General features: G+C 44.4%; 1 protein-coding gene and 2 non-coding genes across 7 annotated transcripts; all 3 read right to left on the bottom strand.

Moving 5' to 3' along the window:
- Positions 1–3,210: 3,210 nt before the first annotated feature.
- LOC110532872 (60S ribosomal protein L10) lies at positions 3,211–11,383 on the bottom strand. Of its 5 annotated transcripts, XM_036947859.1 has the most exons (8): positions 11,199–11,383; positions 8,500–8,558; positions 5,906–6,013; positions 5,553–5,691; positions 4,380–4,542; positions 3,498–3,615; positions 3,378–3,437; positions 3,211–3,318 (listed from the first exon to the last, which is right to left on the bottom strand). In XM_036947859.1, exons 1-7 carry the CDS (start codon positions 11,219–11,221, stop codon positions 3,400–3,402), a joined length of 648 nt encoding a protein of 215 aa, XP_036803754.1. In that variant the 5' UTR covers positions 11,222–11,383; the 3' UTR covers positions 3,211–3,318; positions 3,378–3,399. The 5 variants fall into 5 exon arrangements, 4 of the variants coding, with proteins under 4 accessions (XP_036803754.1, XP_036803752.1, XP_036803753.1 ...); XM_036947857.1 differs by having other exon boundaries at positions 3,211–3,378; positions 3,453–3,615; XM_036947858.1 differs by having other exon boundaries at positions 3,211–3,437.
- Positions 5,297–5,429, bottom strand: LOC118939606. Its single transcript, XR_005036639.1, has one exon. It is a non-coding gene; the product is annotated as a small nucleolar RNA SNORA70 (small nucleolar RNA).
- Positions 7,841–7,973, bottom strand: LOC118939607. Its single transcript, XR_005036640.1, has one exon. It is a non-coding gene; the product is annotated as a small nucleolar RNA SNORA70 (small nucleolar RNA).
- Positions 11,384–11,751: the final 368 nt, after the last annotated feature.

The following is an 11,751-nucleotide window of genomic DNA, read 5'->3' as shown; positions in this document are numbered from 1 at the left end:
AGAATAGGAAACGTGAGCACACACTGCGCCACTAGTTTGTTAACCGACACTAACAGGTTTGACGGAATTCTAGCCTGGGTTTCAGGAGTCTGAACACCAAAGCCTTATTCACGTCAGCCATTAATACCAGGATATTTACTGTGTATGTTTTTACACTGCACAAGACATCCACTGGGGACAGTCTGTATCGATTGTATTGAATTCAAAGGGGAGAGGCTCTAAAGGACACGACGGACCTGGAAAACTACTAGCCAAAATCTAAAACGGAGTACGGAAACGGAATCAAATGTTATGTCACATGCGACAAATACAACAGGTGTAGTAGACCTTACAGTGAAATGCTGACTGACAAGCCCTTAACACAGTTAAGAATGTATAAAGGATAATTAAAAAATCAAAGTAACAAATAATTAAAGAGCAGCTGTAAAAAAACAATAGCAGAGCTATATACAGGGGGTTCCGGTACAGAGGACATTTCTGAAATGAAATCTAGTTTTGCAGGTCATGAGTGGCCATACAGTCTTTCCCAATTCAAAGCCACTGGTGCCTGGTAGCCATGTTTTATCACGTCTATAGTCACGTTAAGCTGGGCGTACACTACACATTCTGGCCCTGATATAGCTGTCCCTGACAAGTTCAGATCGGAGACAAAATCCCCATTTTGATGCCTACTCTGGGCGCGAGGCCATCACCGAGGCTCATTTAATGTGTGCATGTCAATGCCCTTGTAGTGTGAGATGTGCAACGGCTAGTTTTGAGAACAGTGATCAGCAATAGTCAATAAGTGCTCATCTGAGAAGAAGTGAGATAAGTATCACACCACCCAGAATGTATAGACTGGAGCAGGAGCCATGACTACTACTAGTATGGATGTATAGACTCAGGAGCAGTAACTATGACTACTACTAGTATGGATGTATAGACTCTGGAACCATGACTACTACTAGTATGAATGTATAGACTCTGGAGCAGTAACCATGACTACTACGTGTTTGCCTTTAACCAAAGCGTCAAATCATTACAAGCAATGGTATTGGTTACTTCGCTATGCGTGAATGTCTGACTGAAAACGCTGGAGGCTACTTAAAGCCACAGCTCGTTCTGACCATGTTAATCTAATCACATTGATTGTGAGAGCTTGGTATTGAGAATCCTCAGGACCAAGCGAAGCATCTTGGTGTTTAAACACCCGTCCATGCCACTACGTTGGCAAGACCAAACATTTGAAGAAAGATTGTTTAATGTGAGGATGTTGGAAGTGGTGTAGTGTGCGCCCGGTCTTAGGGACAAGACAAGGCTTTCAGTAAGAAGGCCTTGTAACCACCTCATTAGTAGAGAGGAAGTACCTCTAGCAACACATATCTCGGAATTGTCTCTATTTGGGTGGCAGCTATGGGCTTACACATTAATAAAGGGAGTTCCCCCAATAAATGACATAACCCCGATTTACTTTTTATCATGTTAATATTTGACTGTAAGCCATCAGGTCTGTTGCTAAACAACCCACCCGTCTATAATGCCCTTACGCAGTATGTCATCTTCACGGAGTCTTGTCCGGTTAATGAACAGGCACGTGCAGCGTTTGTAACGCAAGACAGAGCCCTTTAGTCAGAGATCACAATTATTTTGGGAGCTTGCAAAATGACCTTTTCATTCAAGACAGGATACATATATTATTTCAGGTGATAGGTTAGTTACTTTTTCCTCAACTACTTGTTTCTCCAACTTTATAGCAAGCCAATTTTCATATTCTGTGGTTTGGTGACTGGCTGGACTGAAGATGAAAAGTTTCAAAACTGTTAGGCGTCCGTCTCGCAACTGCACCTTCAACCACAGGGGGGCGTTGCGCTTCCACTCTTGTGGACGTGCCCATTGAAATGCAAGACATCCGGCGCAACGCAACAAGTGCTTATGGGTAATGTCAACATCGCTTAAAGTTTCAACCAGAGACTCTGGTCCAGAGCGCTTTAGAAGAGCTGTGACATGCCAATGACAAAACAGGCAGTTCTCATTTTGGATAGTAGTACTCAGTGGCGACCCGTCATTCAGGGCAGAGCTACATTTAGCCTGTTTTGGCAATACGTGTCGCATACCAGTTTGCAAACAATGTAAATAAATATATTTAACCTTAACTAGGCAAGCCAGTTACGAACAAATTCTTATTTACGATGACTGCCTCCACCGGCCAAACTCGGACGGCGCTGGGCCGATTGTGCACTGCCTTATGGGGAGATAATGAACATAGGGGTTGGTAATGTCCTCGTTGCGCCATGATTGGCTCAATGTTCTGCCATTCACGGGGACACTACCTCATTGCAAAATCTATGAGGTGCTGCCAGAGTTTTCCCAGAGGCCTTGGAAGCTCCAGAAAATGACAATTTTCCTACCAGGACCGCCACGCCACCTTCCTGTACAATTGAGCACAAAAATGTATTGTATGCTGCTGCATGTAATATGCCAGGGAGATCTGTATACTGTAGCAAGCGGTTAGGGTGAGGCACATGTGCTACTAATAATTGTCCATTTCCCCCTCATAACTAAGCCCACAGTTCTGACTTGGCAGTGCCTGTTTTAGACAAAGGTAATCATTGAATATTGTAAGTTCGCCTGCTTATATGCCCCCCTCTAGCCTACGGTTCTGACATGGGCCGTTCTTCGTTCACTCCCTGTACACCATGTTCTGAATTCTGTTAAGTGTGTTGAACAAATAGTTGACTACACCAGTCTACGCTCGCTCATTGTCTAAATCGAAATTACTGGTTGCCTCTTATCCACTCGTTGTCCCCTTATGCCAGTTTGTACATCTCAATTGTCAGTAGAAACCACATCTGCTATAGCAAGTCAGCCATGTTAAGACAGTAAATGAGGCTGAATGAACTATTTAACTGCCAGATAAGGCTTCGGTGTAGCGGTGGTAAGGATTCACTCAATGCCGCTGAAAATAAATCTTTGCTGTTAGGACAGCTTTATGTCGGCCCAGTTAAACTGCAATTAATGTTATGAAATGTAGCGGCTTGCTGGCATGCATCCCAAGATTAACATGCTAAAATCACCACCGGCAGTACTTCATGTACAATACTGGCGTTCCTAGTTAATATTTCAGTAAAAGATAAATTAGCTCATTATAAAGTCCTTCCCCCTTACTCACCTTGCCCAAGTCAACCCCTCATCTAAAGTCAGAATCAGCAGTGAAATGACAACAAGAGCAGGTCAGATTAATATTTTATTTGCCGACTATTCAGATGTATTCATTCACCATGTCTGACCTCTTGTGAAGCCGAGGACCAGACAGGCATCCTATGGGATGTTGAACCTGTCCAGACCGTCTGTAGTTGGGTGTCTAGATGGCGTAATCTTCTTCCAGCGAGCCAGAGGACCAGACCGTCTGTAGTTGGGTGTCTAGATGGCGTGAATCTTCTTCCAGCGAGCCAGAGGACCAGACCGTCTGTAGTTGGGTGTCTAGATGGCGTGAATCTTCTTCCAGCGAGCCAGAGGACCAGTCGAAGGGATGTACTTCACCCCACAGCCATCAGGAATCACACGCTTTTCAGCCATCATTTGGTCAAAGTCCACCGCGTTGAACTTGGTGAAGCCGTACTTCTTAGACATGTGGATCTGAGGGAGGGAGAGGTGAGTGATCAGAGGTCCTCTACAGACAGCAATGTTTCTCAGTGTAAAGGAACGTGGCCCTTAAGACGTGTAAAACCCCATAGCCGGAAATCTAATTTGCATAATAAAACGATCCATAAAAATCTGCCAGGAAGCTAGAGATCTGTTCCCATTGGCCGAGTCTCGATCCACCACTTCCGCCTCTGCAGTGAAAGGTGGCATAGCTAGAGCAGTGTTTGGTCAGACCATGAGACATCCTTGAAAATCAGTCTCAAACAAAACATCTAACGTATGAACGGTTTGGCTACAAACTATTATGACCTGGATGGAAAGGAGACTCAAACACAATGGTGTTCTCCGTTTACGCTAAAACATCAAGTGTCTTGGACTCCTCCAAAGTCATTACAGTTGATCTGACAACTTCTATTGAGTCCAAACAGTTTGGGCTACACTATTAAGACCCCTCTGGAAAGGTCTCAATGTTGGTTGTTTAGCATTATGACACCTCCAGGCTGCAAGGCTCACCTGAAGTCTGGAACCAAGCAACATTTTTTGGGAAGTATAGGTGAAGACTGTTTAGTGCCAAAAATAAGGGGTTAAATGTGTTGTTTTTAAATCCGATCTTCCGTCTCTCAGATATAGGACAGACATTTCAGAACTTTTGGGGCCCATCTGTTGTAGTGAATCTGTTATTCAATGTGTTGGTATCACATTTGATCAGTTATCCCCTGTGTGTTTGTATTTCAAGTGTGTGTCCAGGTGAGTGTTACCTTCTGGCGTCCGGGGAACTTGAACTTGGCTCTGCGGAGAGCCTCGATAATGTGCTCCTTGTTGCTGGCCTTGGTGCGGACAGACATGATCACCTGACCGATTCTAACACGGGCCACGGTGCCCAGGGGTTTACCGAACGCACCACGCATCCCTGTCTGGAGCCTAGAAACAGAACAAAACACGTCTCACTGACGAACAGACAGAACACATCTAATTATGGGACGACACACATCTAATGTTCTTGGACACATGGAATGGAGTCTAATTGCACCCTCTAATGAAGGTCACCAACTGGTCGATCTTCAAGACATTCCTAGTCCATCACTGAACTGCAGAAAAGCCAAACGTTTAAGGCTCTTTGTGTGTGTCTTGCACCGTTGACAGTAGGTGCACTTGACGCCGAGGCCCTGCAGGTCAGGTAGACAGTGGTCACAATTTTGGGGATAGTAAAATGTTCATTTTATACTGAAGACCTACCAAATATAACGTATAGACGATAATGAAGCTTTTTAAATAAGATCTGGGAGAGCTAAGAACCAAAATAAACTAGACAGGCTGAGGTTCAGAAAATGTCATGTGAGCAGCTCAGACAACATAACAAGGCATCATCTTTGCCCCAAAAAGTGCAGCAGAGCGAGAACTAACTAACAGCAACATTTTGCCAAGAGGACTTCTAAAACAGTAACCCCCCCCCCCCCCCCCAACGGTTTTTAATGACATCTGAGGTAGTTTCCTACTTGCTTTTTGACTCAGAAAAGGTTGGTGACCACTGTACCACATAGTTCACTACTGTTGACCAGAGGCCTATGGGCTGGTCATTGACACGTAGCAGCACCTTGTCCATATTACCCCCAGCCCGGGTCTACAACCCCCAGCCCAGTCAGTCCTGGTCTGAAACACAGCACCAGTTGTAAAGTGTTGTCTCAGCGGTCCCTTAAAGGGGCCAGCACCTCCCAGCTGGCCTCATACACAACCACAGAGTTACTGTCTGCAGCCATTGCACACCAGAACCGCACGTCAGCGGGACTGGTCGGCTTAATAAGCTGCAGGTGTGTTTTATGAGTTTAGAACAGTGCTGTACCTGTCAGCCCCAGCGCAGGACAACATCTTGTTGATACGGATGACATGGAAGGGGTGCAGGTGTGTTTTATGAGTTTAGAACAGTGCTGTACCTGTCAGCCCCAGCGCAGGACAACATCTTGTTGATACGGATGACATGGAAGGGGTGCAGGCGGACCCGGATGTGGAAGCCGTCCTTTCCACAGGTCTTCACCATGTACTTGTTGGCACAGATACGGGCTGCCTCCAGAGCTAGAAGAGAGATGGGAGAGTTCACACAGGCTGCTGCCTCCAGAGGAGAGATGGGAGAGTTAACAGACTGCCTCCAGAGCTAGAGATATGGAAAGTAGATTTAATGTGACATGGCAATCTGACCTTGCATTTTCAGAAGACAAAGTGTTTAACATTGTCAATGAGTGAGAGAGTGTCAGAGCAAGGCTGACCGTCTCCAGAGATGCACCCTCACCTTCAGAGGACAGCTGCTCGTACTCGTCAGAGACCATGTGACCACACAGAGGGAACTCGTCCACCCTGGCCTTCTTCCTGCCCAGGTCAAAGATCCTAATCTTAGGATCTAGAGGTAAATAACAAGAGAGAGTTTACAAGAGGTAATTGTTCATGTTGGTCTGAATGTCGTAAAAAAAAAAAAAAAGTACACTTTGCAGAAATCACTCCATTTCCTGTTTGCTACAAGTCTAACAGGTCACCTAATTTCACTTGGTGACTAAACTAGTGCAGAGCAGAGCTTCCCAAACTCGGGTCTGGCCCCACCGGGTGCACGCTCTAGCACTACACAGCGGATGTAAATCAAAGCTTAATGAGTTGGTTGTTTGAATGAGCTGTGTAGTGCTCGGGGGCAAAACCCAAAACGGGCCCACGTTTGGGAAACCTTGGTGCACCAAATCATTGTAGCATCTGAACAGCTATGAAATATATTTTCCATAACCAGACATTTTATTTTCAGCCGGTGTACAAAAACAACAACTTAAGGGATAGGAATAGATCAGCCCCTGCTTATACCTGCTTTTAATGAGTGACATCTATACGGAATAAAAATATAAACGCAACGATTCAGTCAACTAAAATCAACTCATTAAGGCCCTGATCTACGGATTTCACGTGACTGGGAATAGAGCTATGCATCGGTTCATTAGATACCTTACCAAAAAGGTAGGGGCCTGGATCAGAAAACCAGTCAGTATGATCACCATTTGCCTCATGCAGCACAACACATCTCCTTCACATAGAGTTGATCAGGCTGTTGATTGTGGCCTGTGGAATGTTGTCCCTCTCCTCTTCAATGGCGGTCAAAAGTTGCTGATATTGGCGGGAACTGGAACACTGTCGTGCACATGGATCCAGAGCATCCCAAACATGCTCAAATGGGTGACATGTCTGGTGAGTATGCAGGCCACGAAATAACCGGGACATGTTCAGCTTCCAGGAATTGTGTACAGATCCTTGTGACAGGACAACCACTTGACCAAAACGCTGTTGTTTTTTTAGTTGTCCATACCACAAGGAACTCTTCACAACGATGACATCAGCAAACCACTCGCCCACACACGCCGTCTGCCCAGTACAGTTGAAACCGGGATTCATCCATGAAGCGCACACCTCTCCAGCGTGCATCGAAGATCAGTTAAGACACCAAACTACAGTCAGTTCCAGGCCCAGGTGAGGACGACGAGCACAGCTTCCGAGACGTTTGTGCAGAAGTTCTTTGGCTGTGCAAACCCACAGCTGTCCGGGTGGCTGGTCTCAGACGATCGCGCAGGTGAAGAAGCTGGATGTGGAGGTCCTGGGCTTGCGTGGTTACACGTGGTCTGCAGTTGAGGACCGGTTGGACGTACTGACGATTTCTAAAACTACGTTGTAGGCAGCTTATGGTGGAGAAATTACAGAAATTGACAAATTCTCTGGCAACAGCGCTGGTGGACTTTCCTTCAGTCAGCATGCCAATTTGGACGCTCCCTGAACTTGAGACATGTGATAGTGTTGTGTGACAAAACGTCACATTTTAAAGTGGACTTTTATTGTCCCCAGTACAAGGTGCACTGTGTAATGATCATGCTGTTTAATCAGATTCCTGATATGCCACTCCTGGTAGATGGATTATCTTGGCAAAGGAAAAATTCTCACCAACGGGGATTTAAAAAGTTTGTACACAAAATTGCAAGAAATAAGTTTTGGGAGAGTTGGGATCTGTTATTTCAGCTCATAAAAACACAGGACCAACACTTTACAAGTTGCGTTTACATTTTTGTCCAGTATATAAGTCACTTCTGCGAATTTGGTCTGGTCACTCAAAAAGTGTCATATTACAGCTGTAAGTGACCAAGTAGACAGAAGAGTTAACTAGCTACACCCTCAGTAGTTGTCAAAACTAAACGTTGTAAAGAGTTGTCTCAGCGGTCCCTTAAAGGGGCCAGCACCTCCCAGCTGGCCTCATACACAACCACAGAGTTGCTGTCTGCAGCCATTGCACACCAGAACCGCACGTCAGCGGGACTGGACGGCTTAATAAGCTGCAGTTAAGAACACTTCATGTTCCTGTTTAGTATTTAATAGATTCCCCCATTAGCCACTGCCAAGGCAACAGCTACTCTTCCTGGGGTCCAAACAGGAATAAACAATTACACAAAACGCAACAGCCTCCATCAAATAAAAAACATTACAGATGTACAATACAACGGGTGTATTACTAGTGGGTCTTCACCAGTCCGTGTTGTCCTGAGAGGTATATATCTAATCTTACTGCGTGCGTTACTTGAGGAATAGAGTTCTGTGTAGTACTGCGAGTTTCCTAGCCTCTGTTCTAAATTGTGAAGAGACCCCTGGTGGCATGTCTTGTTGGGTACGTATGGGCGTCTGAGCTGAGCCATTTGAACAGGCAGTCCGGTGCCTTCAACACATCTCAAAGACTAGTGATGCAGTCAATTTAGCATGCAATTGACATTGGCCCCTAAATGTACACTGAAGGTTAACAGCTCTGTTCTGGGCCAACTGAAATTAGCTTGTTTGAGTGGGAATAACCTCAAGGTAAAGGAGAGAACTTACCAGGCACACCGCGACAGAAACGGGACTTGGGGTAGGGCTTGTTCTTGCAGTAGCGGTAGCTGAGGGAGACAGATGGTTTATTCAAACAATTATCAGCCGACTAGCTGCAGTAACAAACGGATATATTTTGGGTATAAAAATAATCTTTATGGAACAAAAGGAACATTTGCTGTCTAACTGGGAGTCTCGTCAGTGAAAACATCCGAAGATCAAAAGGTAAACATTTAATTTGATTGCTTTTCTGATTTGTGACCAAGCTTCCTGCTGCTAGCTGGACATAATGCTATGCTAGGCTATCGATAACCTTACAAACACTTGTCTTGCTTTGGCTGTAAAGCATAATTTCAAAATCTGAGATGACAGGGTGACTAACAAAAGGCTAAGCTGTGTTTCACTATATTTCACTTGTGATTTCATGAATATACTCTAGTAATATTTTTACTAGTACACACACCATTCTATCCTACGTGTTCAGAGAAATGATGGATATAGTACACATCCCACCCTTCCTTACAAACATACAGTGCCTTTGGAAAGTATTCTGACCCCTTGACTTTATCCACAATTTGTTAGGTTACAACCTTATTCTAAAATTGTGCGCCCCCCCAATCTACACACACAACCTCATAATGACAAAGCAAAAAACACATTTGAAAAATGTACAAATGTATGTAAACTGAAATATGACAGTACATAAGTACTCAGACCCTTTAGTACTTTGTTGAAGCACCTTTGGCAGCTATTACAGCTTGAGTCTTCTTGGGTATGACGCAACAAGCTTGGCACACCTGTATTTGGGGAGTTTCTCCCATTCTTCTCTGCAGATCCTCTCAAGCTCCGTCAGGTTGGATGGGGAGCGTCGACACACAGCTATTTTCAGGTCTCTCCAGAGATGTTTGATCAGGTTCAAGTCAGGCCTCTGGCTGGGCCACTCAAGGACATTTAGAGACTTGTCCCGAAGCCACTCCTGTGTTGTCTTGGCTGTGTGCTTAGGGTCGTTGTCCTGTTGGAAGGTGAACCGTCACCCAGTCTCAGATCCTGAGTGCTCTGGAACAGATTTTCACCATGGATCCCTGTACTCAGTCCGTTCATCTTCGATCCGATCCTGACTAGTCTCCCAGTCAATACCGCTTAAAAACAACCCCACAGCATGCTTCTGCCACCACCATGCTTCACCATAGGGATGGTGCCAGGTTTCCTCCAGATGTGGCACTTTGCGAGGAGGAGTGAGGAGTGGCTTCCGTCTGGCCATTCTACCATAAAGGCCTGATTAGTGGAGTGGTGCAGATATGGTTCTCCTGTCTCCACAGAGGAACTCTGGAGCTCTGCATGAGTAAACATTGGGTTCTTGGTCATCTCCCTGACCAAGCCCCCCCCCCCCCCCCCGATTGAGCAGTTTGGCCACGTGGCCAGCTCTAGGAAGTCTTGATGGTTCCAAACTTCTTCCATTTAAGAATGATGGGAGGCCACAATTCCTTAGACCTCATGTCTTGGTTTTTGCTCTGACATGCACTGTCAACTGTGGGACCTTATATAGACAGGTGTGTGCCTCTCCAAATCATGTCCAATCAATTTAATTTACCACAGGTGGACTCCAATCAAGTTGTAGAAACATCAAGAATGATCAAAGGAAACAGGATGCACCTGAGCTCAATTTCGAGTCCCATAGCAAAGGGTCTGAATACTTGTGTAAATTAGGTACCCATTTTTCATTAATTAGCTAATGTCTAAAAAAAAACAGTATTTTCTTTGTCATTAGGGGGTATAGTGTGTCGATTGAGGTTCCCCCCCAACCCATTTTAGAATACGGCTGTAGCGTAACAAAATGGGAAAAATGGGAAGGGGGCTGAATATGGTCTGAAAGCACCGTATATCCATCACTGTATCTACACTACACATCTACCACAACCCTTCAGGATAGCACTCACTGGCCTGGGAGACGATCTTTATATGAAAATGTATCTTTCCTCTATTTCTATCAAATGTTTGTATCCAAACTTGCATTTATTTTTTTTATTTACATTTTTAGTGTAACTTAGACACCTATCTGGAGCGACTTAGTCATTGCATTCAAGTGTAATGTTTCTAAGCAGTCTCTCATCCTGTTTCTGTCTCTGTGTAGAGAGATAAGTGGGTAAGGACCAGGAAGTTGAACTATTTCTACATTATTCTCTATTTGTGTATTGTTAGATATTACTGCACAGTTGGAGCTAGGAACACAAGCATTTCGCTACACCCACAATAACATCTAAATAAGTATATAAATTAGATACTAAGGACATTCACGTATCTTTATTCTGTACAGTAAAAACCTCACTATGCTGTGTATTGTACCAATAATCACAGACCAAAGTAATACACCAATAAACTCCATAAGTATGTTGAGCAACCCACAAGTTGCAGAGGCTAGTTATGCTACCTAATGCCATTAGCCTTCTATTCTAGCTAGCTACATTAGCTACTGTTAGCCAGGTGAATGACAGGGATGTAGACATCGCGGACAGTGTGTAACATACCATCAAGCTAGCTAATTTAATGACAACACAAATTGACGTTACGCCATATAAATAATTTGTCATCAACCCTGTGAATGTAGCTAGCTGGCTAATTACTGCACATGGTGCAGACATCCGCCATTTTGTATTTTCACCCAGTGTCAGACTTTATTTGAGCAAAAACCATGCAACAAAAACACTCACCATCGGGCTGGCCGGCGACCCATGGCTGCGATCTGTTAAAATAACACAAACACTTATTACGAATGGAAAGTAGCTATGGTCCTAGAGTGGACGAATACATTATTTTCTATAATTTTTTAGAAGAGCGGCAGAGACCACGATGTCACCGTGTACTCACCGAATGGAGGAAAGGAAGTCAGACAGACTTCCGCTGAGTCATATGGGTGCGTTCGCGTGGAGAAAATATACGGTAAAAACACACCTCTTTTATTTTTGATTTGGGTAAGCACTTTTGTAATCACACGTGAATTATGGTTAATAATCGTAAATGTTTTATTGAATATTTTGTCTGTAAAAATTTATTCGCAACAACTAGCCAACCGTGGAGCATCTTGGGAAGAGTAGTTTTACCAAAGACATTTATAACTAACCCAAGATCGTTCATCTCTGTCGTTTACAGTAGGAGCAAATTAAGCATAGTCGGCAGAACAAGCAAGGAGGTGGGCAAAGCCAAGCATTGCAAGCGGCTAGTGGGGATCCATAATAAATACAAATACAATATAAATATTGGCAC

The sequence above is a fragment of the Oncorhynchus mykiss genome, chromosome 16 (assembly GCF_013265735.2).
Source record: "Oncorhynchus mykiss isolate Arlee chromosome 16, USDA_OmykA_1.1, whole genome shotgun sequence".
Taxonomy (NCBI): Eukaryota; Metazoa; Chordata; class Actinopteri; order Salmoniformes; family Salmonidae; genus Oncorhynchus; species Oncorhynchus mykiss.
This window is presented reverse-complemented; position numbering and strand designations above follow the sequence as displayed.

Bases quoted from the DNA above. Each gene is read 5' to 3' on its own strand.
- LOC110532872 (XM_021617027.2), bottom strand. From the start codon at position 11,221: ATGGGTCGCCGGCCAGCCCGATG. The intron at 5,692-5,905 runs GTGAGGGTGCAT...TCTCTCTTCTAG, and splicing joins CGAGCAGCTGTCCTCTGAAG to CTCTGGAGGCAGCCCGTATC. The intron at 4,543-5,552 runs GTACAGCACTGT...TTCTGTTTCTAG, and splicing joins TCCTGCGCTGGGGCTGACAG to GCTCCAGACAGGGATGCGTG.